The 27,918-nt window shown below is 47.0% G+C and overlaps 1 protein-coding gene across 1 annotated transcript; it reads left to right on the top strand.

The window, feature by feature from the left end:
• Window positions 1-21,816: 21,816 nt before the first annotated feature.
• Window positions 21,817-25,418, top strand: LOC147974829 (protein FAR1-RELATED SEQUENCE 5-like). Its single transcript, XM_087520159.1, has 7 exons — window positions 21,817-21,906; window positions 23,309-23,802; window positions 23,939-24,125; window positions 24,231-24,283; window positions 24,411-24,648; window positions 24,990-25,250; window positions 25,389-25,418. Exons 1-7 carry the CDS (start codon window positions 21,817-21,819, stop codon window positions 25,416-25,418), a joined length of 1,353 nt encoding a protein of 450 aa, XP_087376285.1.
• The last annotated feature ends 2,500 nt before the right edge of the window (window positions 25,419-27,918 follow it).

Genomic DNA, 27,918 nt, shown 5'->3' with positions numbered 1-27,918 from the left:
TGTCTTAAGGTGTTATTCTAGTACGAACTCTAGGGCTGTTTGTGACACTTATAGGAATAGCCCAATGGATTGATTGGAAAGAATAACTTTGAGGTGGTTTCGTACCCTGCCATAATCTCTTCGTTCGTTCTCCGCTATTAGTGACTTTGGAGTGGCTCTTTGTTTCATGTTGAAGGATAGTTATGTGATCCAATTATGTTAGTATTGTTGAGGGAACTTACACTAGCGAAAGTATGAACCCTAGGCCTTGTTTCCTAGCATTGCAATACCGTTTATGATCACTTTTATCACTTGCTACCTTGATGTTTTTATTATTTTAGATTACAAATACCTTTATCTACCATCCATATACCACTTGTATCACCATCTCTTCGCCGAACTAGTGCACCTATACAATTTACCATTGTATTGGGTGTGTTGGGGACACAAGAGACTCTTTGTTATTTGGTTGCAGGGTTGCTTGAGAGAGACCATCTTCATCCTACGCCTCCTACGGATTGATAAACCTTAGGTCATCCACTTGAGGGAAATTTGCTACTGTCCTACAAACCTCTGCACTTGGAGGCCCAACAACGTTTACAAGAAGAAGGTTGTGTAGTAGACATCAAGCTCTTTTCTGGCGCCGTTGCCGGGGAGGTGAGTGCTTGAAGGTATATCTTTAGATCTTGCAATCGAGTATTTTAGTTTCTTGTTTTTATCACTAGTTTAATTTATAAAAGAAAACTATAAAAAAATAGAATTGAGTTTGTCTCATACACTTCACCTTTTTAATATCTTTCGTGAGTATGATGGAAAGGATAATTGTGCTCAAGTGCTAGAAGAAGAAATCTATAAAATGTTTGGCACTAAATATTTGAATGATGATCATGATTGCAAGGTTGTTAGTATGAATTCCTTGAATATCTATAATGCTAATGATATGCAAAGCCACAAGCTTGGGGAAGCTACGTTTGATGAAGATGATAATTTTTGTCCCCCAAGTTTTGATGAGCAAATTTATTATGATGAAAGCATGCCTCCTATCTATGATGATTATTGTGATGACACGTATGCTTTAAAGAATAATTATAACCATGAAACTTGTCATCTTGATCTTAATTTTCAATCACATGATAGTTATTTTGTTGAGTTTGCTCCCACTATTATTCATGAGAAGAATTTTGCTTGTGTGGAGAGTAGTAAATTTTTTATGCTTTTAGATCATGAAAAGAATGCTTTAGGTGCTGGTTATATTGTTGAATTCATTCATGATGCTACTGAAAATTATTATGAGGGAGGAATATATGCTTGTAGGAATTGCAATAATATCAAGTTTCCTCTCTATGTGCTTAAAGTTTTGAAGTTATGCTTGTTTTACCTTCCTATGCAAGTTGATTCTTGTTCCCACAAGTTGTTTGATCACAAAATCCCTATGCATAGGAAGTATGTTAGACTTAAATGTGCTATTCATATTCTTCACGATGCTCTCTTTATGTTTCAATTCTTATCTTTTATGTGAGCATCGTTGAAATCATCATGCCTAGCTGGGGGCATTAAACGATAACGCTTGTTGGGAGGCAACCCAATTTTATTTTTGTTCCTTGCTTTTTTCTCATGTTTAGTAATAAATAACTCATCTAGACTCTGTTTAGATGTGGTTTTATATGTTTAATTAGTATTTGTGCCAAGTAGAACCGTTGGGAAGACTTGGGGAAAGTCTTGTTGATCTTGCTGTAAAAAACAGAAACTTTAGCGTGCACGAGAATTTCTGCCATTTTTATTTGGAGAGTGATATTTAGTTAATTCTTTTTGCAGATGATTAACATATAAATTCCTCAGGTCCATAAATTTATTTGAGAATTTTATGAGTCCCAGAAGTATACGTTTGATCCAGATTACTATAGACTGTTCTGTTTTTGACAGATTCTGTTTTTCATGTGTTGTTTACTTATTTTGATGAATCTATGGCTAGGAAAATAGTTTATAAACCATATATAAGTTGGAATACAGTAGGTTTAACACCAATATAAATAAATAATGAGTTCATTACAGTACCTTGAAGTGGTGATTTATTTTCTTATACTAACGGAGCTTACGAGTTTTCTGTTAAGTTTTGTGTTGTGAAGTTTTCAAGTTTTGGGTAAGGATTCGATGGACTATGGAATAAGGAGTGGCAAGAGCCTAATCTTGGGGATGCCCGAGGCACCCCAAGGTAATATTCAAGGACAACCAAGAGCCTAATCTTGGGGATGCCCCAGAAGGCATCCCCTCTTTCGTCTTCGTTCATCGGTAACTTTACTTGGAGCTATATTTTTATTCACCACATGATATGTGTTTTGCTTGGAGCGTCAATTTATTTTGTTAGTATTTTCTTTATGTTATTTAGAACAATGTTTTGCATCTTTTATTTCAATAGAAGTGGCATTGATAGCCTTTACTATGCCTATGTTACAAGTATACATGTTGCTGTTTGAAAACAGAAAGTTTACCGCTGTTGCAATAATTCCCTAGAAAATTCAGAATGTGATAAAATGTTGAAACCTTTTGCATATTAAGCTCCGATAAATTTACTACAGTGGGAATTTTCTTTCATAATTTTTGGAGCTAGGGAAGTATGGATGTTGCTGCATTCTTTACAGACTGTCCTGTTTAGGCAGATTGCTGTTATGTTTGCATTGTTTACGTATGTTTGCTTCTTTAATGATTCTATTTGAGGATAGGACTATTAAATATGCAGAGGAATTTAGTATTCAATGTTGAATAATAATTTTAGTTATTTGCTACAGTAGAGTATGATAAGGTTTTTGCAATGGTTTATACTAACTTATCTCACGAGTCCTTGTTGAGTTTTGTGTGGATGAAGCTTTTGAGATTTAGGGAGACCGTGATATGAGAGGAATTAAGGAGACACAAAAGCTCAAGCTTGGGGATGACCAAGGCACCCCAAGACAATATTTCAAGAAGTCTCAAGCGTCTAAGCTTGGGGATGCCCCGGTTGTCCTCCCACCTTTCTTCTTCAACAACTATCGGTTAGTATCGGTTGATCCTAAGTTTTTGCTTCTTCACATGATGTTTGCTATTACTAGATGTCATTTTCTTTTGTTTTGCTTGCTGTTTGAATAAAGTATCAAGATATTAAATTATTAAATGTTAGAGAGTCTTCACATAGTTGCATAATTATTCGACTACTCATTGATCTTCACTTATATCTTTCGGAGTAGTTTGTCATTTGCTCTAGTGCTTACTTATATCTTTTAGAGCATGGTGGTAGTTTTATTTTGAAGAAATAGATGAACTCTCATGATTCACTTATATTATTTTGAGTCTTAAATAGCATGGCAATTTTCTTAAAATCCTAATATGCTAGGTATACAAGATTAGTAAAAACTTCCATATAAGAGTATTGAATACTAAGAGAAGTTTGATGCTTGATGATTGTTTTGAGATATGGAGGTAATAATATCAAAGTCGTGCTAGTTGAGTAGTTGTGAATTGGGGAAATTCTTGTGTTGAAGTTTGCAAGTCCTGTAGCATGCATGTATGGTAAACGTTGTGTAACAAATTAGAAACATGAGGTGCTATTTGATTGTCCTCCTTATGAGTGGCGGTCGGGGACGAGCGATGGTCTTTTCCTACCAATCTATCCCCCTAGGAGCATGCGCGTAGTGCCAAGGTTTTTGATGACTTGTAGATTTTTGCAATAAGAATGTGAGTTCTTTATGACTAATGTTGAGTCCATGGATTATACGCACTCTCACCCTTCCATCCTTGCTAGCCTCTTCGGTACCTGCATTGCCCTTTCTCACATTGAGAGTTGGTGCAAACTTCGCCGGTACATCTAAACCCCGTGATATGATACGCTCTTTCACACATAAACCTCCTTATATCTTCCTCAAAACAGCCACCATACCTACTTATTATGGCATTTCCATAGCCATTCCGAGATATATTGCCATGCAACTTTCCATCATTCTGTTCATCATGACACATTCATCATTGTCATATTGCTTAGCATGACCATGTAGTTGACATAGTATTTGTGGCAAAGCCACCGTTCATAATTCTTTCATACATGTCACTCTTGGTTCATTGCATATCCCGGTACACCGCCGGAGGCATTCATATAGAGTCATCTTTGTTCTAGTATCGAGTTGTAATCATTGAGTTGTAAATAAATAGAAGTGTGATGATCATCATTATTAGAGCATTGTCCCAAGTGAGGAATAAAATAAAAAGGCCATAAAAAAGAGAAGGCCCAAAAAAAGGCCATAAAAAGAGAGAAAAGGCCCAAAAAATGAGAGAAAAAGAGAGAAGGGACAATGTTACTATCCTTTTACCACACTTGTGCTTCAAAGTAGCACCATGATCTTTATACTAGAGAGTCTCTCATGTTATCACTTTCATATACTAGTGGGAATTTTTCATTATAGAACTTGGCTTGTATATTCCAACAATGGGCCTCCTCAAGTGCCCTAGGTCTTCGTGAGCAAGCAAGTTGGATGCACACCCACTTAGTTTCTTTTGTTGAGATTTCATACATTTATAGCTCTAGTGCATTCGTTGCATGGCAATCCCTACTCCTTGCATTAACATCAATCGGTTGGCATCTCCATAGCCCATTGATTAGCCTCGTTGATGTGACACTTTCTCCTTTTTGTCTTCTGCACATAACTCCCCTCATTATTCTATTCCACCCATAGTGCTATACCCATGGCTCGCGCTCATGTATTGCGTGAAAGTTTATGAGTTTGAGATTACTAAAGTATGAAACAATTGCTTGGCTTGTCATCGGGGTTGTGCATGATGAGAGCATTCTTGTGTGACGAAAATGTAACATGACTAAACTATATGATTTTGTAGGGATGAACTTTCTTTGGCCATGTTATTTTGAGAAGACATAATTGCTTAGTTAGTATGCTTGAAGTATTATCAATTTTATGTCAACATGAACTTTTGTCTTGAATCTTATGGATCTGAATATTCATACCACAATTAAAAAGAATCACATTCAAATTATGCCCAGTAGCACTCTGCATCAAAAATTCTGTTTTTATCATTTACCTACTCGAGGACGAGCAGGAATTAAGCTTGGGGATGCTGATACGTCTCCAACGTATCTATAATTTTTGATTGCTCCATGCTATATTATCTACTGTTTTGAATGTTTATGGGCTTTATTATACACTTTCATATCATTTTTTGGACTAACCTATTAACCCAGAGCCCAGTGTCAGTTTCTGTTTTTTCCCTGTTTTAGGGTTTCAAAGAAAAGGAAAATCAAACGGAGTCCAATTGACCTGAAACTTCACGGAACTCATTTTTGGAAGGAAAGAAGCCCGGAAGACTTGGAGTGCATGTCGGGGGATCTGCGAGGAGGTCACGAGGCAGGGGGCGTGCCCACCCCCTGGGCGCGCCCTCCACCCTCGTGAGCCCCTCGTGGCCCCCCTGATGTACTTCTTCCGCCTATATATCTCCATATACCCTAAAAACATCCGTGAGCACAATAGATCAGGAGTTCTGCCGCCAGAAGCCTCCGTAGCCACCGAAAGCCAATCTAGACCCGTTCCGGCACCCTGCCGGAGGGGGCAATCCTTCCCCGGTGGCCATCTTCATCAGCCTGGTGCTCTCCATGACGAGGAGGGAGTAGTTCTCCCTCGGGGCTGAGGGTATGTACCAGTAGCTATGTGTTTTATCTCTCTCTCTCTCTCTCGTGTTCTTGAGATGGTACGATCTTGATGTATCGCGAGCTTTGCTATTATAGTTGGATCCTATGATGTTTTCTCCCCCCTCTACTCTCTTGTAATGAATTGAGTGTCCCCTTTGAAGTTATATTATCGGATTGAGTCTTTAAGGATTTGAGAACACTTGATGTATGTCTTGCCATGGATATCTGTGGTGACAATAGGATATCACGTGATTCACTTGATGTATGTTTTGGTGATCAACTTGCGGGTTCTGCCCATGAACCTATGCATAGGGGTTGGCACTCGTTTTCGTCGTGATTCTTCAGTAGAAACTTTGGGGCACTCTTTGAGGTCCTTTGTGTTGGTTGAATAGATGAATGTGAGATTGTGTGATGCATATGGTATAATCATACCCACGGATACTTGAGGTGACATTGGAGTATCTAGGTGACATTAGGGTTTTGATTGATTTGTGTCTTAAGGTGTTATTCTAGTACAAACTCTAGGGCTGTTTGTGACACTTATAGGAATAGCCCAACGGATTGATTGGAAAGAATAACTTTGAGGTGGTTTCGTACCCTACCATAATCTCTTCGTTCGTTCTCCGCTATTAGTGACTTTGGAGTGACTCTTTGTTGCATGTTGAGGGATAGTTATGTGATCCAATTATGTTAGTATTGTTGAGGGAACTTACACTAGCGAAAGTATGAACCCTAGGCCTTGTTTCCTAGTATTGCAATACCGTTTACGCTCACTTTTATCACTTGCTACCTTGCTGTTTTTATTATTTCAGATTACAAATACCTTTATCTATTATCCATATACCACTTGTATCACCATCTCTTCGCGGAACTAGTGCACCTATACAATTTACCATTGTATTGGGTGTGTTGGGGACACAAGAGACTCTTTGTTATTTGGTTGCAGGGTTGCTTGAGAGAGACCATCTTCATCCTACGCCTCCTACGGATTGATAAACCTTAGGTCATCCACTTGAGGGAAATTTGCTACTGTCCTACAAACCTCTGCACTTGGAGGCCCAACAACGTCTACAAGAGGAAGGTTGTGTAGTAGACATCACCCCACTACCAAAAGATAGCATACGCGGTCTTCATGGCATCCCGCAAGCTACGACACTACTTCCAGGAGTGTTCCATCATGGTGGCTTCCGAGGTCCCACTCAATGACATAATAAACAACCGCGATGCCACGGGACGGATCACCAAATGGGCCATAGAGCTACTTCCATTCGACATAACATACAAGCCACGACGAGCCATCAAATCCCAAGTATTGGCCGACTTCGTCGCCGAATGGACAGAGGCCGAACTCCCTAAAGAGTACGGCGCATATTCCAATTGGGTTATGTATTTTGACGGCTCCAAAATGTTGGCAGGGCTGGGAGCGGGAGTCGTGTTAACATCCCCCACTGGAGACGTCGTCCAATATGTACTCCAGATATTATACACAGACTCTAACAACGCAGCCGAATACGAGGCCCTATTGCATTGTCTTCGGATGGCCATATCCATGGGCATACAACGCCTGGAGGTGCGCGGGGACTCAAACCTCGGCATATCTCAAATAAACGGCAACTTTGACGCTAAAGATCCAAAGATGGCAGCTTATCGTAATGCCATATTAAAAATGTCGGCTCGGTTAGAGGGGCTTGAATTTCATCACGTCGCCTAAGAAAGTAACCAAGCGGCGGACGTCCTTGCTCGCATCGGCGCTAAGCGCGACCCCGTCCCACCCAACATCTTCCTGGAAAGGGTTTTCAAGCCATGTGTGGTGTGGCAAGGGGAGGGCGGCAACAATAGCCCAGATCTAAATACAACTCCAAATCTCGAACACACCTATAGTATCGGGGGCTCAGCCACCGAAGTAACACCATCGGCCCATCTCATAATGGCAGTAATTGCTCCATGGACTGAACCTTTCTTGGCCTACATTAATAGGAAGGAGCTCCCGAAGACCAGAATGAGGCTCGCCGCATTGTCCAGCGCTCAAAGGCCTACAAGGTTCACGACAGAGAGCTCTACAAGAAAAGTACCACCAGAGTACTTCAAAGATGTATCTTCGAAGAAGAGGGGTGGCAGCTTCTAGAGGAAATTCACACCGGTCTCGGTGGACACCACGCTGCAGCTCGGGCTCTTGTTAGCAAGGCCTTCCGTACTGGGTTTTATTGGTCGACAGCCCGAGTAGACGCACAGGACCTCGTCCAATGCTGCGTCAGATGCCAACTGAGCGAGTCCTGGATTAGGGGGTGTCCGGATAGCCGGACTATAACCTTTGGCCGGACTCTTGGACTATGAAGATACAAGATTGAAGACTTCGTCCCATGTCCGGATGGGACTTTCCTTGGCGTGGAAGGCAAGCTTGGCAATACGGATATGTAGATCTCCTCCCATTGTAACCGACTCTGTGTAACCCTAGCCCTCTCCGGTGTCTATATAAACCGGAGGGTTTTAGTCCATAGGACGAACAATAATCATACCATAGGCTAGCTTCTAGGGTTTAGCCTCTTTGATCTCGTGGTAGATCTACTCTTGTACTACCCATATCATCAATATTAATCAAGCAGGAGTAGGGTTTTACCTCCATCGAGAGGGCCCGAACCTGGGTAAAAACATTGTGTCCCTTGTCTCCTGTTACCATCTGCCTAGACGCACAGTTCGGGACCCCCTACCCGAGATCCGCCGGTTTTGACACCGACATTGGTGCTTTCATTGAGAGTTTTGCTGTGCCGTCGCCATCAGGAAGGATGTCTCATCCCGTCTTTAAAGATGGCACTGTTGCTAAGGGAGCTTTGGCTGTCGGCCAAACTCTCCGGCTAGGTGGTTTTCTTATGACCGCCTATTTGGCCGCTGCGCCGACAATGACTTCTCGGGTCATCAAAAGCAATCTTCACGTCAACTCGAAACTCGCCGAGCAGTTAGATCCAATGGAGCTTTCTTCCCTAAATGAGCTCTTGGATCGCATCGCTGCCCTGGGAGTCGTTACAGACTACGATCAGATTGGGCCTAAACCCGATCTGAGAGAGATCAACTCTCCCCAGGTCACCCATCACATTGCAGTGGTGGAGGAACAATGCGGCGACCCTTCATCTATCTTAAGGACTAGCTATGTCCGGATTCCCGATCCCTCCAAGACGGATACCCGCGAAGGGGAGGACGTCACTCAAGACCTGAACCTAGAGCCAGGCAGCGGGCTAGATTCGGTGGAAAACATCAAAGAATCCAAACTTCCAAGTTCGGAAACTCCTTGGCCCCTGAGTCTCAGATTGGGTGAGGTTTCGGATTCAATTCCACCCACCCACCCAAACATAAGCGACCTATCCCAAATTAGGCAAGTGCCCGAAGAAACAGTACACCATTACTGGGCCAGATTCCTCCTGGTCATGAACATGATAAAGGACTGCCGCGAGGAAGACGCAATTCCATTCTTCTGCAATAATTGCACGGACAAGGGAATCCTCAACGCCATAAGTCACCGTGAAATTACACGCTTTGCCAACTTGGCGTCCCTAGTACGAAAGTACTGTGCGATGGAAAGCACCTGGAAAACTGAAATAAAATTTTGGGACAATCCGGCCCTGAATACAAACCCAGTCTGAAATAAAAGGGTGCATTATCGCCAGACACCCCGGTTAAACACCAAAAAGCAAAAACCCTCTACAGGGCATGGGACCGTACTGGAGGGATGGCTCAAGGGACCCTATAAAATTCACAGTGCAGAGGGCGCCACACCAACTCATAGCCTTAGAGCATGTTGGATACTCCGGCAAGTGGCCAAAAGTGGCGAAGATCTTCTAACCCCAGAAGCCACAGAGCACCAGCCCAGGGATACCAGTACGGTATTAATAGTCTTCGAGACTTTCACATCAAATAATATGCGAAAATGAACACTCTGCAGCCTTGCCGAAGTCTACCACGTGGCAACAATAAACCCATGGAGTGACACGGCTATTACTTTTAATGCCAGTGACAAACCTAAATTCCGAACAGCCCAAGCACCAGCCGCATTGGTCTCAGTCCAATAGCGGACGGCTTTCAACTCACCAAGGTACTCATGGACGGTGGCAGCGGATTGAACCTCATTTATGAGGAAACCCTTCGAAAAATGGAAATAGACTGGAACCGCATTGAGAGAAGCAGCACAACCTTTAGAGGAATAATCCCCAGTCGGGAAGCGCGCTGTATAGGAAAAATCACACTAGATGTGGTGTTCGGTACGCCAGATAATTACAGGTCCGAAGAGGTCACGTTCCAAGTGGCCCCGTTCAGTAGCGGATACCATGCTCTATTAGGGCGGGAGGCGTTTACAATCTTCCAAGCCATACCCCATTACGGGTACATGAAGCTCAAAATGCCCGGGCCCAACGGAATCATCACTCTTGCTAGTGATCTGGACATAGCACTCCGCGCCGAAAATAAGACAGCGGCACTGGCTCTCGAGGCACTATCCGAATCCCTAGTGGCCGAGGAACTGACTGCGCTGCGCTCCACGATGAACAGGGACGACGTGATACTCGATAAAAGATCCAAGTCCACCTCCTTTAAACCGGCAGACGAAATAGTCAAATTCCAAGTCCATCCAACGGACCCTACAAAAACAGCTTCCATCGGGGCACAATTAAACCCTCATGTCGACGCCGCACTATGAGAGTTCCTACGCGAGAACTGGGGCATTTTTGCCTGGCACCCTTCATACATGCTAGGAATCCCACGCAGGCTGGCCGAGCACAACCTAAATATTCTAAAAGGATTCAAGCCAGTCAAGCAGGCTCTTCGGTGTTTCTCCGAACCTAAGAGACAAGCCATGGGAGAGGAACTAGACAAGCTACTGGAGGCCGGATACATCAGAGACATAGAACATCCAGACTGGCTAGCAAACCTGGTGATGGTACCAAAGAAGGACAAATCCTGGCGCTTGTGCGTCGATTTTAAGGACCTCATCAAGGCTTGCCCAAAGGATCCCTTCCCCCTCCCCCGCATTGATCAAATCATCGACGCTACCGCGGGACACAATTCATTGTGTTTCCTCGACGCATACTCCGGCTACCATCAAATTAAGATGGCAGAGCCAGACCAAGCCGCAACTGCATTCATCACACCATACGGCCCATTTTGTTTCAACACAATGCCCTTCGGGCTCAAAAACGCCGGCGCAACATATCAGCGCATGATTCAGACATGTCTGGCAAACCAGATCGACAAAACAATGGAGGCATACGTAGATGACGTGGTCGTCAAAACCAAGCATGTCGAATCTCTAGTAGACGACTTGAGGCTCACATTCGATAACCTCCGAACATACGACATCAAGCTCAAACCGGAAAAATGCGTTTTTGGCGTACCAGCCGGAAAGCTCTTGGGCTTCATTGTATCCGGTAGAGGAATTGAAGCAAATCCAGCCAAGATCCGAGCTCTGTCACAATTGGACATCCCAAAGGACCTCAAACAAATACAAAAATTGACCGGATGCGTGGCGGCTCTAAGCCGCTTTATCTCCCGCTTGGGAGAAAAGGCATTACCCCTTTATCGCCTCCTCTGGTGCACCGAACACTTCAAGTGGACGGATGCCGCCACGGCCGGACTCGACGAAATAAAAGCCATATTGGCAACAAACCCAGTCCTAGCCGTGCCAAACATTGGCGAACCAATGCTATTATACATTGCAGCAACTCATCAAGTTGTAAGCGCAGTGCTCGTCGTCGAACGATAAACGGACGGACACAAATTCCCCCTTCAAAATCCGGTTTACTATGTGTCCACTGTCCTTACTCCATGCAAGTCACGGTACCCGCATTATCAAAAGATAGCGTACGCGGTATTTATGGCATCCTGGAAGCTGCGACACTACTTTCAAGAGTGTTCGATAACGGTAGCCTCGGAAGTACCACTTAACGATATCATAAACAACCGCGACGCGATGGGCCGGATTGCCAAATGGGCCATTGAGCTCCTCCCGTTCGACATAACTTACAAGCCACGGTGAGCTATTAAGTCACAAGTTTTGGCCGACTTCATCGCCGAATGGACGGAAGCCGAACTCCCTAAAGAGTACGGCACATATTCCAACTGGATCATACACTTCGACGGCTCCAAAATGTTGGCTGGTCTGGGGCTGGCGTCGTTTTGACGTCCCCAATAGGAGATACAGTTCAATACGTACTCCAGATAATGTATACGGACTCCAACAACGCAGCCGAATATGAGGCCCTTCTACATGGTCTCCGGATGGCAGTATCCATGCGCATTCAACGCCTAGAGGTGCGCGGGGATTCGAACCTCGCGATATCCCAAATAAATGGAGATTTGATGCCAAGGATCTGAAAATGGCAGCTTATCGCAACGCCATCCTAAAAATGTCAGCTCTGTTCGAGGGGCTCGAATTTCACCATATAGCCTGGGAAAACAATCAGGCAGCAGATGTCCTGGCACGCATCGGCGCAAAACGCGACACCGTCCCCCCAACATCTTCTTGGAGAGGCTGTTCAAGCCATTCGTAGTATGGGAAGGGGAACCCGGAAATAACAGCCCGGACGCAACCGCACTGCCCTACACCGAACATTCTGACATAATTGGAGGCTCTGCCAACGAAATAACATCTTCAGGCCACGTAATAATGGCAGTCATCGCCCCATGGACAGAACCATTCCTAGCCTACCTAACTAGGCAGGAACTTCCTGAGGACCAAAACAAGGCATGCTGCATAGTGCGGCGATCTAAAGCCTACAAAGTCCATGAGGGAGAGCTTTATAAGAAAAGCACCACCGGAGTCCTTCAAAGGTGCATCTCCAAAGAGGAGGGCGGAATCTTCTGGCGAAAATTCATGCCACACTCGGCGGTCACCACGCTGCAGCTCGGGCCCTTGTAAGCAAGGCCTTCCGTACAGGCTTTTATTGGCCGACTGCCCGGGCAGACGCTCAGGACTTAGTCCAACGTTGCGTTGGTTGCCAGCTTTTTGCAAACCAAAGCCATATGCCACCCACCGCCCTCCATACTATCCCCATCACCTGGCCCTTTGCGGTCTGGGGCTTGACATGGTTGGACCCCTTAAAGGAGGAACCCAGAAGCAAAAATACTTACTGGTCATGGTGGATAAGTTCACCAAATGGATAGAAGCCAAGCCTGTTAAGACGACCAAATCTGGACCGGTGATAGACTTCATATCCGGGGTCGTACACCGTTACGGCGTGCCCCACAGCATCATCACTGATAACGGCACGAACTTTACGGCCGACGAGGTAAAACTCTTGTGCAAAAACATGGGCATCAAGCTCGATTATGCTTCAGTCTATCACCCACAAACTAACAGTCAGGTCGAGCGAGCATATGGTCTTATCATGAGTGGCATCAAACCCAGATTAGTGCGGTCCCTCAAGGAATCTAACACGCATTGGGTAGAGGAGCTCGACTCCGTACTCTGGGGGCTGCGGACCACGCCGAATCGCACTACCGGATACACACCATTCTTTATGGTATATGGCGTAGAGGCGGTTCTGCCCTGCGACATAATTCATGACTCACCTCGAGTGCGCATGTACGAAGAAAGAGAAGCTGAGCTCGATCGGCAAGACAGTTTGGACGCCTTGGAGGAGGAGCGTGACGTGGCAAAAGCCCGTTCCGCATTTTATCAACAGCAGGCTCGAAGATACCAAAGTAGAGAAGTACGGGCCAAAACATACAATGTTGGCGAGTTAGTTCTATGCCTGCTGGATAATAAAAAGGACAAACTCAAGCCCAAATGGGAAGGTCCCTTCATCATTGACCAAGTCCTGACTGGTGGAGCGTACCGTCTGCGGGATGCATCGCATAATCGACTCAAGCCGAACCCATGGACCCAGCCCGACTCCGAAGATTCTACGCCTAACGCCGGACTCTGTGTTCGTCTCCTTCCTCTGTCCATTTTTTATACACTATCTGTTATATTTTTCTCCTTCTCCCTTTCTTTTCTCTCACAGCCTTTAGAGGCCCATTCGTGCCTTGTTTGCACACAATTGACGCGCTATCCGTGCTCATTATACCTGGGGGCTTCTTTAACAGAAGCTTATTCATACGGGCTTTATGCCCAACACATGTGTTATCCTTCCGCATGTACCCTTTAGTCACCATTATATGCATCGATATGACTTAAGTTTTGGCCAAGCTGGGTTGCCTGGCTCTTGTATTTATGCCCTACATTCCCGTTAATTCAGCTAGGGCATAAGGGGAGCACCTCTGCGATTGTTACTGCCGGGTCAGCTGGATGTGTACCTCAGACTGGGTGAAGCCGAAAGCTAGCATTCTTAAGGGAATATTCGGTTGGTGAACTAAAGATGATTTTTCACTTATTTACTTATGCGCCCCCAGATGTTTTTTCCGCGTATCTTCTCGCAGTCTGGACATGCACTTTAGGGCATGCCTCCCAGGGAAAGGAACCCCTAACAGAACTATTCTCCCTGGAAGATGTTTCTTACTAACCATGTATTATAACATAACTAGTTGGGCACTTGTCTGTTCAAGCACTAATGACCCCTACGCCTGGTCTCCATGCATGCCCCGGTTCTTACATAACCGAGAGGGTATTAGGATACACTCCGGACCGTCGGGTCCCGAGGTTGAAGCGAAAAGGTCCGCCACGACAAACGATCTACAATCCGGCTAGAAGGCATTATACATGTCACTTTAAATTACATAGTCAATTTGACTGGTTGAATTCCTCTTTAATACCATCCAATAGGCTGTCTAGTCTACAGTCCGGTTGGGAATACTTTGCGGCCAATTCTACTTGGCTGTACACTAAGCTCACAGGGATCTCCTTCCCATCGGGCCCCACAGGTCCGACCTCGGCCATGTGGTTTGGGTCAGCCTTCATGTACCGCGTCTTCACCATGGCCCAGGCTTCCCTGGCACCTTGACGGCAGGCCAATATCTTCCATAATCAGAAGCGCCGCCGCGCTCCCTTCAGCGTCTCCGCAAGATCTCCAAGTCCTTCGGGCATGGAGACAGATGGCCACAAGGCCTGGGCGACGCCTTGCATCACCTGCCGAACTCGTTCGTGTAGTTGTGAGAGCTCGGGAAGAAGGTCACCCATAGAACCGGGCATTTCCTTTGCAGGACGACCTGTTAGCATACCTACAGACATAACTCTGTCAGCCAACTTCCTCGCCGAACTCTTTTTCAAAGTTCGTTCAAGAACTTACTAAATATGCCGCGTCGAAGCCGCCGATTCTCCTTAACGGAGTCCGACAGTTGGGCACGAACATCCTTTAGTTCCACGCCCAGCTTGGTGTTGGCATCTAGGAGATCATTCTTCTCCTGCCTCACCCTCGTAAGCACGCTCTCACCGGCCTTCAGCTGGCGTAGGAGCTCTTTCTTATCCGGATTTACTCCAGCGTCATCTGCAATTTTATCGTCGGATCTGCATATACGCCGCACTTTATATGATACTTATCATTTGAAGGATATATTACCAAAGGGGGTCTCTTCGGGCTCCCCTGCTGCGGCCAGTGCGGCCTGAAGTTGGGCTTTGCACTCTTCCAGCTCCTAGGACAGTTGGGTATTCTTTTCTGTAAGAACCTGCATAACAAATGATCCTTAAATCAGTTATTCTAACTGTTTCAAGTCTTAGGGGCTACTGATATATATAATCACCAAATTTTCTCACCTGTATGTCTTTTACATACTGCTCCATGGCTCTGGCTAGACCATTTTGAGCGGCATGGAGGTACGCATCTCCCAAGTTGAAGGCATCCAATGCCTCTTGGGAGAAACAAGCGTCACAAAGAACAGTCCGGCGACGCCTGTGGTTCATGGCACTTTCCACCTCGGAATTGGTGGCGGACAGTCTATCCGCATCCTCTGTCGGAGGAGCGCCCGACGCACGCCTCGTATTCGTGCCCGCCTCCGAATCCGGCCTTGGAACCTGGCTGGTGGAGGCGCGATTAGTAGCCTCTCCGGATATAGTCCGACGAGTGCTCTTTTTCCTAAAAATAAGGCATGGGCGTTAGTATGCCTCTGAGAATAATGTCTTGGAATAAATATGGTGCGTCGTACCGCTGCGCCGGTGTCTCAATCTGGACCGCGTGTCTTTTCAGCCTGCCTGGCCTCACGGCCCCTTGTTGGCTAGTCGCCGCAGGCTCGGCCTTCCGCCTCGAGGACTTCCCCTGCAAAACACGGTTGTTATACGGTAATCAAAAACACGCAAGGAAGGATCCCTTTTCAAAGTACTGGGACTTCGGTCTCAGTTACCTGTGAGGCTGGAAGTAGCCCAAGGTAATCGGCCGTAATGGCCACCAAGGCGTTTTCATTGCTCAATTGGTAAAATACCCCATCGATCAGCTCCACAGATATGTCCGGATCCTCTTGGGAGGCCGGGTCAAGGGACCGTTCCGGGTCCTCGGGTTGTGGAGGAGGGTTGTTTATCTCCCTTATAGCCTGGCGTAGCTCCTGCGTTGAAATTGCTAGACTGAATACTTAACTATGGGAATATGAAATGGATGGGCGAGAAAAAGTGTCCGCTTATCCAGCTCGGAGGATTGTACATAGAAAATCCGCCCTGCGGGTTGACACCGAGGAATTCCTCCTCTTCTCCCTCGTACAAAGTGGATAAGATCTTTATTAGAGCAGCAACCGATTCCGGCCCTTTACGGCCGTAGCTGGTGGCGTCATCCTCCCCGTTGAAATCCCACATGGGGTGGCCTCTATACTGAAGCGGCTGCACCCCCGCATAATACATGTGGCCATGACCTCGATCATGGTCAATCCGGATCGAGCTAACAAACTTATCCGGCTCATCAGGTAAAGAACGTCCCTGTCATCTTCCTCCTGGGGGCTCCGTGGACGCCAACTCCGGCGCTTCTTCAAAGGAGCGTTGTCGAACTCAGGGAGGCCGATTCGAATAGGGTCTGGGAGGGGGACGTCTTCTATATAAAACCATTCTGAAGGCCAGTCTTCGGACGTCTTCTTCGGGGTTCCGGATAGATATCCGGTCCCGGCAATACGCCACACTTCGGCTCCGCCCACTTGATATATTGACCCCTTCTGAGAACGGGGCACAAGGCAGAACAACTTCTTCCACAGCGCGAAATGAGCCTCACAGCCCAAAAACAGCTCGCAAAGGGCTACGAAGCCCACGATATGCAATATGGAGGCAGGCGTAAGGTTGTGCAACTGGAGGCCGTAGAACTCCAGTAGCCCCCAGAGAAACAGATGAATTGGAAATCCGAGCCCTCTTACCAAATGAGGGACAAGGCATACCCGCTCTCCCTTGGAGGGATTGGGAAGGCTCTCCGCTTGCTCTCCGCCATTATAGGTGGCGAGCCCGGCTTGAACCAGGACCATGTATGCTGGGGGAAGAAATCCCTTGGTCTGAAGCATCACTAATTTGCTGTGCGGGATGGAACATCTCTCCCAATCTCCAGGCTTGGGGCTAGGGGAGCGAGAGGAGGAGCTGCGTCGACCGGCCATGATGGAATGGATCTCTGTCGGATGCTCTCCGATGAAGGCTCGCCAAGGGAGGATGGTGTGATTTGGATCTGAATCCTCATCTCTTTAATAGGCAGCTCATTGACACAGCTAGGGGGGTAAATGTAAAAACACCCTGGCTCTTCACATTCGCTCGACACGTGGAAAGTGGCCATTATTGGGCGTGGAAGCCAAGGAGCGCAACATTCACAAGAAGCCGGACACTATTTAAAAAGGTACACAAAATTTGGAGAGGAACCCGCCTTGCAATGCCAGAAGACAATCTGCGCGTCGGACTCATCGTCATTGAAGCCTGGTTCGGGGGCTACTAAGGGAGTCCTGGATTAGGGGGTGTCCGGATAGCCGGACTATAACCTTTAGCCGGACTCTTGGACTATGAAGATACAAGATTGAAGACTTCGTCCCGTGTCCGGATGGGACTTTCCTTGGCGTGGAAGGCAAGCTTGGCAATACGGATATGTAGATCTCCTCCCATTGTAACCGACTCTGTGTAACCCTAGCCCTCTCCGATGTCTATATAAACCGGAGGGTTTTAGTCCATAGGACGAACAACAATCATACCATAGGCTAGCTTCTAGGGTTTAGCCTCTTTGATCTCGTGGTAGATCTACTCTTGTACTACCCATATCATCAATATTAATCAAGCAGGAGTAGGGTTTTACCTCCATCGAGAGGGCCCGAACCTGGGTAAAAACATCGTGTCCCTTGTCTCCTGTTACCATCCGCCTAGACGCACAGTTCGGGACCCGCTACCCGAGATCCGCCGGTTTTGACACCGACACCAACTCTTCGCCAACCAAAGCCACATGCCCCCAACTGCCTTATAGACTATCCCCATCACTTGGCCTTTCGCGGTCTGGGGACTGGATATGGTTGGACCCTTTAAAGGGGGAAGCCATAAGAAAAAATACATGCTGGTTATGGTGGACAAATTCACTAAGTGGATAGAGGCTAAACCGGTCAAAACGGCTGAGGCTGGCCCGATGATAGACTTCATATCCGGTGTTGTGCACCGTTATGGTGTCCCACACAGCATCATCACCGACAACGGCTCTAATTTCACAGCTGACGAGGTAAAAAACTGGTGTACTAATCTGGGTATTAAACTCGATTACGCCTCCGTCTACCACCCACAAACCAACGGTCAAGTCGAACGAGCCAATGGTCTTATTATGAGCAGAATTAAGCCCAGACTAGTGCGGTCTTTGAAAGAATCAGACAATCACTGGGTTGAGGAGCTCGAATCCGTACTCTGGGGGCCATGGACCACGCCCAACCGTACTACCGGATACACACCTTTCTTCATGGTGTATGGCGCAGAGGCCATATTGCCCTGCGATATTATTCACGACTCACCTCGAGTGCGTATGTATGAAGAGAGAGAAGCCAAGCTTGATCGGCAGGACGGCCTAGATGCCCCGGAGGAGGAACACGATGTCACAAAAGCCCGTTCATCATTTTACCAACAACATGCTCGAAGATATCAAAGCAGAGAAGTACGGGCCAAGACTTACAACGTTGGCGAACTCGTTCTGCGCCTGCTGGAGAAGAAAAAGGACAAACTAAAGCCCAAATGGGAGGGTCCCTTCATAATTGACGAAGTTCTCACCGGAGGTGCATACCATCTTTGCGATGCATCAGACAATCGCCTCGAGCCGAACCCCTGGAACGCGGCCAGACTCCGAAGATTATATGCCTAGCGCCAAACCCCTTGTTCGTCTCCTGCTCCCCTGTAGTTTCCATTATTTTTTCTCTCTTTTCCGATTACTTTCTTCTTTCTCGCTTTAACGCTTCGGTACGGCTAAAGCGCACACCATTGACACATACATCTCTAAATATGTATGTCACTTTTACCTGGGGGCTTCTTGGACAGAGGTTCTTGTCATTCCTGGAGCATTAAGCTCCTCACATATGAGTTTTTCCATATGTAACTTTTCTTTGCCACTATATGCATCGATATGACTTAAGTTTTGGCCAAGCTGGGTTTCTTGGCTCCTGTGCTTATGCCCTACGTTCCCGTTAGTTCAGCTAGGGCATAAAGGGAGCACCTCTGTGATTGTTACTATCGGGTCATCCGGATGTGTACCTCAGACTGGGTGAAGCCGAAAGCTAGCGTTCTTAAGGGAATATTCGGTCGGTGAATTAAATATGTTTTTTTAAAACTCACTCCATTGTGCACCCCCAGAACTTATATAAACTATGGTGCTCACATCACAATTCAGACATGCACATTAAATGCATGCACACCAAGGGAAAGGAACCCTTAACGGAACTATTCTCTCTGGAAGATGTTTCTTATGATATTAATGTAATATAACATAGCTAGTTGTATACAACTTGTCTGTTCAAGCAACTATGACCCCTACCCTAGTTTTCTAGGCATACCCCGGCCTATTCGGCCGTGACGGTATTCGGAAACACTCTGCACCTTCGGGTCCGGAGGTTGAAGCGAAAAGGTCGGCCATGACAAATGATATACAATTCAGCTAGAGTTCTAGATAATGAGGAAAGTAAACAGTCACTTCGACTCGAAAACCTCCTCCTCTACACCTTCCAACAGGTAGTCTAACTTACAATCCTGTTGGGAATATTTGGCGGCCACCTCTACTTGGTCATATACTAAGCTAACAGGAATTTCTTCCCCATTTGACCCTAACGGTCCAACCTAGGCTATGTGATTTGGATCCAGCTTGGTATATCGCGTTTTCACCATGGCCCAGGCCTCTCGCGCGCCCTCTCGGCAGGCCGATATCTTACACAGTCGGATACGCCGCCGCGCTCCCTTGAACAGCTCTACAAGCTCCTCCATACTTCCTGGAGGGGAGGCGGATGGCCATAAGGCCTTGGCAACGCTCCGCATGGCCAGCCGGGCATGCTCATGCACTTGTGACAGTCTTTGCAGCAGATCACTCGATGATCCGGACACCTCCTCTTCAGGACGGCCGGTCAATATACCTGCAAACATGACTATATCAGTCCCATTTATCTCTGAACTACTTTAAAAATAGTTCGGACACATACTGAACATGCCGCCCCGCAGCTTCTTGTTCTCCTTTAAGGAATCAACTAGCTGGGCTCGAACATCTTTCAATTCTTCACCCAATGTAGTGTTGGAATCCTGTAGCTTGTTTTTCTCGTCTCTGATGCGGGTCAGCACACGCTCGCCTGCGGCGTGTTGCCTTTTCGCCTCCTTTTCTCCCTCTTGGGCGATCTTCAACTTCTCTTCAAGTTGATCAGACGACCCTATTATGCGATCAGCAGCAGAATTAGCATAGTTGGTATACAATTATTATTCCTCGGTGGAGGGGAACATTACTAGAAGACGACTTCTTAACATTTTCCAGTTCAGCAGTAGCAGCATTTAGCTGCGCCCGGCACTGCTCCAGCTCTTGGGCTAGCAAGCAATTCTTCTCTATAAGGACCTGGTCGTACAACGATCCTTAAATCAGTTGTGCCAACTGCTTTCAATATCGGGGGCTATGGGCATATGGTTATCCTTTTTTGACAAAGGAAACTTACCTGCACATCTGTCAGATATTGCTTCGTGGCTCTTCTAAGCCCATCTTGAGCAGCTCGGATGTATGCGTCGCCCGGGCTAAAGGCATTAAAAACCTCCTCCAAGAACTTGGGGTATCGCAAGATAGCCCTGCAACACCGATGGTTCATGGCACTCACTACCTATGAGTTGGTGACGGACATATTTTCTAAACCCTCGGCCGAAGGGCAGTCCGGCGCTGTTCCTACACCGGCCCCAGTCTCCCTGATTGGATCTAAATCCCGGTTGTTGGGAACACCACCGACCGGATCCCCGGACACAGTTCGACGAACCCTCTTCCTGCAACCAAACAGACACACGAGTCACAGTCGGATGCGGCTGCCGAAAAGCATGTTTATCCGTACCTCCTCGATGAAGGCCTGGATGTGTCTTCACCCGCCTTCCTCTTCGAAGGCTTTCCTGACGCGGGAGCCGATCTCTTTGAAATCGTTGAACGTCTCCCCTGTGAAGCACGATATAGTGCAGTGGGTGAGGCAAAATAAGAGCACTCTTTTAGAGAGGGTGTTTCTTAATTGTTTACATGTGAAGCAGGAAGAAGGCCAGGGTAGTCAGCGGTGATGGCCACTTCTGTGTCGTCATAGCTTTTCTGGTAAAACACTCCCTCCACAAGCACCACCAATATATCCGGATCCTCTTCAAACCCAGGATCTAGCTCCCGGTTCTGGATCTCCGGCCGTGGGGCAGGACTATGAAGTCCTTCGGTGACCTTCCGCCAGTGCTGTCATAACAAACGTACTTGAAATTTATAAAAAGTAATCCGGAAGTGGATTGAGTTGAATAGAGGGGTTGAGGCTTACCCAACTGGGAGGATCATACATAGAATACCCATCTTTGCGCTTAATGCGAAGAAACTCCTCTTCCTCCCCTTTAAACAGCTCGGCCAATATTTTGGCCAGAGCGCGGGGGTATCCGGACCCTTCCGGCCATAGCGGGAGGCGTCATCCTCTCCATTGTAGTGCCACATGGGCAGCCCTCTGTATTGTAGCAGCTGAACCCCTCGCACTATGGAGATCGCCATTACCTCAATTATTGTGAGTTCGGACTAAGCGAGCATCTTTATCTTGCTCATAAGCTGGCGAACTTCCGCGATGTCATCCTCTTCAAGACTTCAGGGACGCCAACTATGGCGTTTCTTCAGCAGAACACTCGCAAATTCATGAAGACCCTTTCGAACTGGGTCAGGAAGCGCGATGTCCTCGATATAGAACCATTTGTAAGGCCATTCTTTAGGTGCCTTCCTTGGTGTGCCGGACAGATATCCGGTATCGGCGATACGCCATACTTCGGCTCCGCCCACTTCAAATATTGACCCCTCATGATTACGCGGGACAAGACAGAACAACTTCCTCCACAGCTTGAAATGAGCCTCGATACCCAGGAATAATTCGCATAAGGCGACATAACCCGCAATGTGCAGAATGGAGGCAGGGGTGAAGTTGTGCAGCTGGAGGCCATAGTATTCCAGAAGCCCTCGGAGGAACGGATGAATGGGAAATCCAACGCCCCTTAGCAGGTAGGGGACGAAACATACTCGCTCTCCCTCGGATGGATTGGGAAAGTCCTCTGCTTGAGTCTCACCGTTGAAGGAATCTAGCCCCGCTCGAACAGGAACTAGATCTGCGGGGGGAAGAAATCCCTGCGTCCACAACTTCGTCAATTGACTGTGGGACACTAAACACCTCTCCCACTTGCCTTTCTCTGGGCTGAAACGGGTGGAGGAGCTGGGGGCTCTAGCCATACTAGAATGGTTTCTCCTAAGCAGTTTTCGGGGATTTCCTCTGTGTGGTGCCGAATGGATCTAGGATCCAAATCTCTTTAATAGGCGCTCTTCCTTGCATGGACGAGGTGTTATCTGCAAAAATACCCTGACCTTCCACCTTCGCCCTACACGTGGAAGGCGAAGTTATTCAACACGCAGAAGCCGAGGGGAGTGACATTGAACTGATGGCCGAATACAACACTTGGAGATCATTAAAGGAGGAACCCGCCTTGCAATGCCGAAGACAATTTGTGTGCTGAACACCTCGCTATTGAAGAATGGTTCGGGGGCTACTGAGGGAGTCTTGGACTAAGGGGTCCTCGGGCATCCGGCCTGTTACCCATGGGCCGGACTGATGGGCTGTGAAGACATGAAGGCCGAAGATTGTACCTGTGTCCGGATTGGACTCTCCTTGGCGTGGAAGGCAAGTTTGGCGACCGACTATGAAGATTCATTCTTATGTAACCGACTCTATGTAACCCTAGATTCCCTCCCCGGTGTCTATATAAACCGGAGGGGTTAGTCCGGAAAGGATATACTCATTACCATAGTCATACAGGCTAGGCTTCTAGGGTTTAGCCATTACGATCTCGTGGTAGATCAACTCTTGTAATACTCATATTCATCAAGATCAATCAAGCAGGAAGTAGGGTATTACCTCCATAGAGAGGGCCCGAACCTGGATAAACATCGTGTCCCCCGTCTCCTGTTACCATCGATCCTAGATGCACAGTTCGGGACCCCCTACCCGAGATCCGCCGGTTTTGACACCGACAATAGTCCATACCATGGTACTATGACCACCCCATCTAACATTTTCATAACAGTGTTTTTGTTTGCTCACTATTGCGTGCAGCCACCTAACATTGAAGCTTACGTTCTGCCAAGGCTAGAGATGCGCTTTGAAACTTTCAAAGAAGCAAAGAACTTCTACAACATCTATGCAAAGCACGCAGGTTTTGCTGTTCGGGAAGGCTCCAAGGTTGAGACCAGAGTCTACCTTCATTGCACGTGCTATGGAGTCTATGAATCGAAGGTGTCAGAAGCAAATAGACAGCGGAACAAGATGATAGTCAGGACTAACTGCGGGGCCAAAATGAGGCCGAAGAGGGAAAAGGATGGAACACTTGTCATGAAAGAGATAGTCTGGGAACACAACCACGGGCTACAGCTCACCCCCCAAATGCTTGTCTTCTTGCACTCCCACAAAAACTTTGACAAAACAATCTTGGAGTACATCAAGTACCTGCAGTTCAAAGGCATTGAACACGCGCAAATAATGAGCATACTGGGCGGCGATGACCCCGGTAGCTACTTCCTCGAAATGAATGCCAAAGACCTGATTAACTTGTAAGTACAAACTTGTTCTCCTTCCATAAACCCCATCCATCTTTTTTCCTCTGTCAGTATAAACATATTACGCAACGCATGACCTGACGCCAGTTCAACATGCATTTTTGAATGACTATTCACTTTTAGTATGCAGCAAAGCAAAGAATTCAAGGATGGATGATGTGGACGATGTCCTAAAGACCATCAACTTCTTTAGGGAGATGAAAGCTATAAACAGGGAATTCTTCTGTGACATGCAACTCGATGAGTCTGACAGAGTTAAGAACATATTCTGGGCGAACACAAGCTGCCAAGGGGCATATCAGGACTTTGGTGACTGTGTAACGTTTGACACCACATATAAGACCAACAAGTTCCATATGCCACTTGGGGTGTTTGTGGGTACTAACAACCACTTACACACTACATTCTTTGGTTTGGCCCAGATAAGAGATGAGGATGCAGATTCATTCAGATGGCTGTTCAAGACATTTTTAAGGTGCATGAGAGGGAAGGCTCCTACATGCATCCTCACAGGTATAACCGCCAAAACCACCCCCAACCACCACCACCCCACCCAAAAAATGAAAATAACACACTAAAAACATCTCTTTTCTCATTACCAGACCAGTGCCCGGCAATGGCTTTACCAGACCAGATGCTTTCAAGAACACGGTACACAGGCTGTGGCACTGGCAGATTCTGAAAAAGTACATGGAACACCTCGCATACCTTTACAACCTGCATGAAGACTTTAAGGATGAATTCACATCAATCCTCAACTCGCCCCTCATGCCAACTGAGTTTGAGGCTGCCTGGAAAAGACTCCTGGATAAGTACAACCTCCATGATGATGCCATGATGGTGGGCATGTGGAACGAGCGTGAGAGATGGATATCAGCCTACTTCAAAGAATTTTTTTTGCGCCAAAATGACATCCACACAACGAAGTGAGAGCATGAACTATGTGCTCAAGAAGAACTTCGTAAGTGAGAGACAAAACCTACACCGGTTTGTCAGCCAGGTATACTCCTGTGTCAAAACCAGGAAGTGGATAGAGAACCAGGAGACAATGGGTAACCGGGTATAGCTCTATCACTCATCGTAAGACAAAATAACATGCTTACTAAAGTAAAACTTTATTAGTTAGACAAGTTTTTGCTGCGAGAAAACTAATAATTTGGTCATCATTCTTGCATGGGCAGAAGGAACAAAACACGCTGACCTTCTATGGGTTTGACACCGAGATGGCAAATCTTTACTCACGAGCTGTGTACCGCGAGATCAGAAAAAGGCTAAAACTGAGCACACTCTTCACGGCGACAAAGACGGAAGGGCCCACAAAGTACCTCGTGCGCTACAACAACCCGCAAAACTGTCTACGTGGTCTCAGCACGCGTTCCTGGTGGTTGCAGACCCCGTGGGAGAAATATATGCCTGCGAGTGCAAGCTATGGGACCACACAGGTGAGGACTAAAAAAAGATGTTACATACTGTACTACTTATTTTTTGCAAAGTTTTTGTTCGAAAGAAATGACAAGACACATGCACCTCTTCCAAAAAATACAGGTATTTTCTACATGCATGTCATGTGCATGATGCAGACAATTAAGGCTGCCAGCATTCCAGAGTAATACATCCTCAGAAGATACACCAAACACCCGAACATCCAGCCAACATTCAACAGAAATGACTGAGGACAGTAGCGTCAGACAAGGCATCCCAATACTACTTTGAAAGCTCACTGCTGCAGCTGAACATGAGGGTGCACAGAAAAAGCTTGAGAAGCCAAGAGCAAATGGCGAGGTCACGAGTCGTCATGGACAAACTTGAACAAGAACTCAACGCCATGCATTCTGCTGAAAACGGAGGTCTCGTGGACAATGAAGCCATTGAGCAGGATATTGCTACAATCTTATCCGAGATGAACCATCTGGGAGCTATTGACCCATTCGACAACGAGGAAGAGGAGCAACAACAACTAGAGCTTGCCCATGTACAAACTCAAGAGCAACAACATGCTCACATGCAAGATCATGAGCTTGATGATGTTGTAGGCGAACGACATGACAACAGGACATCCTACCAGTAGCAGCAGGAAAGGGTGATTAAACCACCCATATTCTCAAACACAAAGGGGAGGAAGAGTAAGACACAAGCAGCGAAAGCATTAGCCAAAAAGCCGCCACGCCCCATCAGGCGCGTGGAATTTGGCCCGAACGACAAACCTCTCGGGATAAGGGCATGCATATTCTGCAACGTCGTGACCAATCATAATTACCACACATGCCCACTCCGCACAGATGCCATTGTCTGTTGGAAATATGCCCTAGAGGCAATAATAAAATGGTTATTACTATATTTCTTTGTTCATGATAATTGTCTATTATTCATGCTATAATTGTGTTATCCGGAAATCGTAATACATGTGTGAATACATAGACCACAACACGTCCCTAGTGAGCCTCTAGTTGACTAGCTCGTTGATCAAAGGATAGTCATGGTTTCCTAACTATGGACATTGGATGTCATTGATAACGGGATCACATCATTAGGAGAATGATGTGATGGACAAGACCCAATCCTAAGCTTAGCTCAAAGATCGTGTAGTTCGTTTGCTGTAGCTTTTCCGAATGTCAAGTATCATTTCCTTAGACCATGAGATTGTGCAACTCCCGGATACTGTAGGACTGCTTTGGGTGTGCCAAACGTCACAACATAACTGGGTGACTATAAAGGTACATTACAGGTATCTCCGAAAGTATCTGTTGGGTTGGCACGAATCGAGACTGGGATTTGTCACTTCGTATGACGGAGAGGTATCTCTGGGCCCACTCGGTAATGCATCATCATAATGAGCTCAATGTGACCAAGTGGTTGATCACGGGATCATGCATTACGGCACGAGTAATGTGACTTGCCGGTAACGAGATTGAACGAGGTATTGGGATACCGACGATCGAGTCTCGGGCAAGTAACGTACCGATTGACAAAGGGAATTGTATACAGATTGATTAAATCCTCGACATCGTGGTTCATCTGATGACATCATCGTGGAGCATGTGGGAGCCAACATGGGTATCCAGATCCCGCTGTTGGTTATTGACCAGAGAGGCGTCTCGATCATGTCTGCATGTCTCCCGAACCCGTAGGGTCTACACACTTAAGGTTCGGTGACGCTAGGGTTGTAGAGATATTAGTATGCAGTAACCCGAAAGTTGTTCGGAGTCCCGGATGAGATCCCGGACGTCACGAGGAGTTCCGGAATGGTCCGGAGGTAAAGATTTATATATGGGAAGTGCAGTTTTGGCCATCGGGAAGGTTTCGGGGGTTACCGGTATTGTACCGGGACCACTGGAAGGGTCCCGGGGATCCACCGGGTGGGGCCACCTATCCCGGAGGGCCCCATGGGCTGAATTGGGTGGGGAACCAGCCCCTAGTGGGCTGGTGCACCCCCTCCTTGGGCCTGCCGTGCGCCTAGGGTTAGGAAACCCTAGGGGTGGGGGCGCCCCCCACTTGGCTTGGGGGGGGAAGCCACCCTTGGCCGCCGCCCCCTTGGAGATCCATCTCCCTAGGGCCGGTGCCCCCCCAAGGCCCCTATATAAAGAGAGGGGGAGGGAGGGCAGCCGCACCCCTTGCTAGTGGCGCCTCCCTCTCCCTCCGTAACACCTCTGCTCCCCGCTTGCGCTTGGCGAAGCCCTGCCGGGACCTTCTGCATCCACCACCACGCCGTCATGCTGCTGGATCTTCATCAACCTCTCCTTCCCCCTTGCTGGATCAAGTTGGAGGAGACGTCTTCCCAACCGTATGTGTGTTGAACACGGAGGTGCCGTCCGTTCGGCACTTGGTCATCGGTCATTTGGATCACGTCGAGTACGACTCCATCAACCCCGTTCTCTTGAACGCTTCCGCGCACGATCTACAAGGGTATGTAGATGCATTCCTCTCTCCCTCGTTGCGAGATGACTCCATAGATTGATCTTGGTGATGCGTAGATGTTTTTTAAAATTCTGCTACGTTACCCAACAGTGGCATCATGAGCTAGGTCTATGTGTAGTTACTATGCACGAGTAGAACACAAAGCAGTTGTGGGCGTCGATGTTGTCAATTTGCTTGTCGTTACTAGTCTTATCT

Source organism: Triticum urartu, chromosome 4A, assembly GCF_056163025.1.
Source record: "Triticum urartu cultivar PI428250 chromosome 4A, HENAU_Tu73, whole genome shotgun sequence".
Classification (NCBI taxonomy): Eukaryota; Viridiplantae; Streptophyta; class Magnoliopsida; order Poales; family Poaceae; genus Triticum; species Triticum urartu.
The sequence above is the reverse complement of the archived record's forward strand: the minus strand, read 5'-3'. Positions and strand labels throughout refer to the sequence as shown.

Bases quoted from the DNA above. Each gene is read 5' to 3' on its own strand.
- LOC147974829 (XM_087520159.1), top strand. From the start codon at position 21,817: ATGGCGTTTCTTCAGCAGAACACTCGCAAATTCATGAAGACCCTTTCG. The intron at 23,803-23,938 runs GTAAGTACAAAC...TTTAGTATGCAG, and splicing joins GCCAAAGACCTGATTAACTT to CAAAGCAAAGAATTCAAGGA. The intron at 24,126-24,230 runs GTAACGTTTGAC...GGTTTGGCCCAG, and splicing joins ATCAGGACTTTGGTGACTGT to ATAAGAGATGAGGATGCAGA.